The 5,231-nt window shown below is 47.8% G+C and overlaps 1 protein-coding gene across 1 annotated transcript; it reads right to left on the reverse strand.

Moving 5' to 3' along the window:
• Nucleotides 1-938: 938 nt before the first annotated feature.
• Nucleotides 939-4,748, reverse strand: LOC148209193 (uncharacterized). Its single transcript, XM_088117733.1, has 2 exons — nucleotides 2,966-4,748; nucleotides 939-2,882 (listed from the first exon to the last, which is right to left on the reverse strand). The coding sequence occupies exon 2, from the start codon at nucleotides 2,727-2,729 to the stop codon at nucleotides 942-944; it is 1,788 nt and encodes a 595-aa protein (XP_087973859.1). The 5' UTR covers nucleotides 2,730-2,882; nucleotides 2,966-4,748; the 3' UTR covers nucleotides 939-941.
• Nucleotides 4,749-5,231: the final 483 nt, after the last annotated feature.

Raw genomic sequence — 5,231 nt, forward strand, 5'->3', positions numbered from 1 at the left:
GAGCCACTCGAGATACGAAATTTCTCTTATGTATTCAGCTTTCAAAAGTTTGTTAACTTCCTCAACAATTACATCACTCCTCTCCTTGTTTATAGGTCTTCTCTTTTGTTTCACAGGTCGGAATGACAGATCTATGCTGAGGCGATGCGTCATAATTCGCGGGTCAATGCCAGGCATGTCCTCATGGGACCACGCAAAGACGTCTGAGTTGGATCTAAGGAAGTGGATTAGCTCCTCTCTGTCGGTGGCCCCCAGCTTGGTTCCTATGCTTACCTGCTTCTCGGGACTAAGCAGAGGAACAAGCTCGAGCTCCTCAGTGGGTGCGGCAAACTCCTTCCTCTGCAAGTCGGCCTCGAACTCGAGCGTCCCATCCCTATCGGCGGGAGTTTCGAAGGCGCAGACCGAGGAGCCTTTGAGTGCAGAGGCATAACGCTCCCTCGAAGCGGTCTATTCTCCTCGGACCGTGTCCACGCCATTGGGGGTGGGATACTTCAAAACTTGATGAAGTGTTGAGGGAATGGCCCGAAATGAGTGGATGATGGGTCTCCCAAAGATGGCGTTATAGGCCGATCTACCGTCAATCACCACGAACTCGGCCATTTGAGTGACCCGAGTTTGGTCCTGCCCCAGCGTGACCGGCAAGTCGATACAACCCTCTGGGATTACCGATTCTCCAGAGAACCCAACCAGCGGTGTCGGGCTTCTCTTCAATTGCGACCTCGTCCATCCCAAGGCGAGGTAGGTCGGTAAGGACAGGACGTTAGCGGATGCGCCCCCGTCTACCAGCACTCTCCTGACCACCACATGATCAATCAAGGGAGCAATCACAAGTGCATCATTGTGGGGCAGGTGGACCTCCTCTAAGTCTGCACCGTCGAAGGTGATTGGGCAGGTCGGCCCCTGCTCCCTGATGATGCACACCTCGCGCCTGGCTGCACGGGCTAACTCCTTTCTTTTATGTCCGGATTGACCCCCGCTTGGCCCTCCAAAATGGTATTGATGACCGCAGGTCGGTCGGTGCGCCGGGGTGGCATCCTTGAACGCTTTCGCTCTTCCTTTTTCTCTGCTGAGCTGGTCCTGGGCTTTCCCACAAACTTCTTGAAGTAGCCATCTTGAATTAGATCCTCAATTTGGCGCTTCAACTCCCAGCAGTCCGACGTGTTGTGGCCGTGCTCCTGATGGAAGCGGCAATACTTGTCCTTGTTGCGCCTCTCCGGGGCTCCCCGAAGTTTCTTAGGACGCTTGAGTAGTTTTTCCATTCCAGACTCCTCGATGTTCGTTAGGATCTCAGAAATTGGAATCGTGGTCGGGGTGAAGCGCTCGTAAGGTCGGCTCTTGGTAGGTCCGCTCTCCGCCCTTCGATACTCAGCTCGGCCGCTGGAAAAGGATCCCTTGTCCTTGGACTTGGGATCTGCCCTTTCTACATTTTTTCCACTTCTGCCCCGGCCAATCTTTCGCTCCGGTCGGCCGGTTTTGGTTCGGAGGAGCTCCTGTCCGTTGATGACTTTCTTCGACTTCTGAAGCACCTCGGCGAAGGTGGCCGGGGCCTCCTCCCCAAGTTTCACCGTGAGGGCTTCGTCGGCTAGACCGGTGAGGAAATAGCACATGGCCGAGTCATCGGAGCAGTGTGCGACCTTCAACTGCTCCTCCTGGAATCTGGTGACGTATTCCCGCAGTGTCTCACCCTCCTTCTGCCTGATGGTGGCGAGATGGGTCGCTGTCTTTTTGTCATAGTGCCAAGAAGAGAACTGGGCAAGGAACTCCCTTCTCAGCTGAGAGTAGGTCGAGATCGACCTGGCCGGCAGTCTCTGATACCACAATCGCGCGCTGCCAGTAAGCGCGATCTGAAAGGCGCGGCATTTGATTGCGTCTGATGCCGCTTGGAAGTCCATGAGGCCTTCAAAGACCTCAGCATAGTCCTTGGGGTCCTTCGTCCCATTGTAAGGCTTCACGGTAGGAGCTTTGAACTTCGGAGGGATTGGTGCTTCCAAAACGTCCGAGGTGAAGGGCGATTCTCCCAAGTCGCCATCGTTCAGTGAATCGTCTTTCTGCTCACATTTGGCCTTTAAGGCCTCCACCTGAGCATCGAGCTCGCCCCTCAGCTGGTCGAACTCCTCCCTTGTGATTATCCCTACGGGATTGTGAGAGGATTCAGCCTGCTGGTTGGAGCTCCTGTGTGAGCGGGATGGTGACTGCCCTTTTCGGAGAGACGAGCCTCTCTTTCTGTTGAGATGCTCACGGAGGTCTCCCCTCTGGCGAGTGTACCCCTCGCTCTCGTTGTCTTCGGGACGTTCCTCCTCGGCTGGGCCGAGGTGGGAACCCCTTTGCTCGCGTACGTCCACGCGCGTCACTCGATTTTCAGATCGGGACCCTGCGCCTGCAGCTAGCATCATTTCGTTATACGTTTCCTTCATGGAGCGCATTTGTGTGCGCATTGCCTCCATCTCTCTCTGGAGCGCATCAAAGTTCCCGCTTGTTGGAGCCGTGGCTGGACCCCGGGCGCCCTTCTTAGAGGTCCCACCTCGGCCACGGGTGGCCTTGGACGTCCTCGGGTGTGCAGGCGGTAGGGCAGGCGCGGTGATCCGTGCCGACCTGCGGAGGGGTTCCGTTGCTAGGCCGTCGTGACCTTGCCCCTCTACTGCTGCTGCTCCGACCTCCCTCTGGTGGGCGTCGCTGGCAGCTAGAGTCCTTCGATCTGTCGTATTGGTCGAGTTCGCTGGTTGAACCATGTTTGCTCGCGTGTTGGTTTAAAAGAATTGGGATGACTGAGATTGTCTTTCCCACAGACGGCGCCAAATGTTTATGCAAGGATATGCACAACAGTGTATTTCTGATTGCAGCTCGAACTCGGCCTCCGGTCCGATCTGAATACTTGGGCGGACCTGCACAGAAAGGTGAGCACTCCGACGATCAAGTCAGTATAAGTCGAATTCCCAGTTTAGTTCGAGGTCAGAAATCTTCGTACCTGATCGTGGAGTGAGGTCCTCTACTTATGGGTGGTAGTCCCGCTAATCTCGCGACGGTTGCATTCGATAATCTCGGGACCGTCGGTTACGCCCGGTAATCTCGGGACCGACGATTACGCCCGATAATCACGCCGCTGACAGTTGCTCACATCGGCCCCTACCGAGCTCCCCGGTAGGTCGGACCTGGGCCAGGTTCACCTCGGCCCTCATACTTAGCATTTGTCGGCCATCTCGGCTATTCGATTTGGGCATGACTCATGAGCCATCTTGGAGAACCAATAGGGGTCCTCCACGTGTCCAGGGTATTCCCTTCCCCAAACAGAGTCGATCAAGATTCTAGACCCACTCAATTTTCACCAATATCTAGAATTTATAATGTGAAGAAATGTCTGTCATTGTCGAGGTCAATTGATAATTTGGCGGAAGTCAGTGTGGCGACATAGTGGGTGGAGAAATTGCGGTGCACATTCTTTGCTGAAAGGAATGTCACGTAGTGGACCTTCATCGAATTTGAGACGATCGTAGTAGAACATAAAATTGGCAATTGCGACGACTCTTATTGAATTGATAGAAATGGTCTTTTCATAGGATAAACTCTACAATCACAGATTCATCTTACAATTAGAAGCTCAAGAATTGAAATGAGGGAGAAAAATGTTTATAAAACCTTATAATTAATGCTTAGACTATGGGTATAATTAGTCGGTTCTTGTCGGTTTCGGGCAAAACCGAACCTACCCGAAAGTTATCGGTTAAAGTTCGAGTCAGGTCGGTTTCATTTTTTTTTTCACCGAAGACCATACCTCTTTATCTTTGAAATTGGAGAGATTTACTATCTTTCCATCTTGAGACTCAAATTAAACATAAACGTCTTTCCATAATTGAAAAATGAAATTGAATAAAAATATTTTTTCACCATCTTAAAATTGAATTAAATACAGAAATCTTTCCATATTAAAATTGAAATTCAACCCACTAAATTTGCATTTTGAAACTGAAATTCAATCAATAAAATTCTAAAAATCTTTCCTACATCAAAGATTCAAAGATTTCTTCAGACGTTCATAAAAATAAAAAATAAATAAAAAGATTTCTTTAGATGGGGAGGAAAACGTTTGGGTTGCCATCAAGAGAAAGAGAGTGAGGCCGTTCGAGGTTGCTGGAGAGACAGATCAAACCTAAATCTGACCTGTGCGTGGGCTGGCCGTTTAGGGTTTTCGTCATGCTGCCGCTTGCTGGCCGTTTGAAGTTGCTGTCGCTTGTTGTCATTTGGGGTAGTCGTCGCTTGGTGTCGTTCGAGTTGCCATCTGTACAGCCGTCAGGATCACCGACAGTCGAGGGAGAGGAGAGGGCAAACCTCAAGAGAGAGAAACTCAGTTGCTGCTTGTCGAGAGGAATGAGTAACACTCGAAGAAAGGAATATAAAGGTAGGGTAAGAGGGTGAGATTCGATTTTTCGGGTCGAACCGACTATTACTAAAACCAAATAGAACTGACCCGAAACAATTCGGTTAAGTTCGATTTCTTACACCCCTAGCTTAGATTATGGCCTTTGGAGAGATAGAAAGGAAGAGAAATCACTTCAAATTTCATAATTAAAGATTCATCACAAATAACTTTAATAAATGCAAAAATTGATTCGAAAACATCTTTTGAGGTAACATTGATATACATTTCAAAATGAGAGGACAAAAGTGACACATAAAATTTCTCCTCGTCATGACTTTTATATATACTAAGATTTTGTGAAATTAAATTATTTATTCGTGTAATACTTAATTTATGATTTTTTAATGTCCCTTATGTCTAACAATTTTGATGATACATATATAAAATTATTGTAGTGTTTATAATTTATGCTTGTGTTTGAGAGATTAAAGTATATATGTTATATAAAATATATCAAAATGGGGGATAATATTTTTAAAGTCGATATTGCGATTTAAAAGGAAAACACATTTGTTTCTATTGCTGGATGTTGAGTTTTTGTAGGTACATAAGAAAATTTTGATTGGGCCAAATCATCAATGAATGAAATGTATTGTCAAAATCATCAAGGAAAATTGGATGAAAAAGTCCAAAAGATAGTCGAGGGGCACGAACATCAAACATTGGAGATCCCATGAAAAAGATTCAATGGATAACAATGAAGTTGAAATATGATTAGGGGAGCACTAATTATTATAGTGGAGGAATACTTTCGAGTCACATTTCTTTTCTATGGTTAGCTAGAGTGCTCCTATTGTATTGTTGAAATACTTTTTTT

This window comes from Momordica charantia, assembly GCF_013281855.1.
Source record: "Momordica charantia cultivar OHB3-1 chromosome 9 unlocalized genomic scaffold, Mcharantia_2.0 BLBB01000009.1, whole genome shotgun sequence".
Lineage (NCBI taxonomy): Eukaryota > Viridiplantae > Streptophyta > Magnoliopsida > Cucurbitales > Cucurbitaceae > Momordica > Momordica charantia.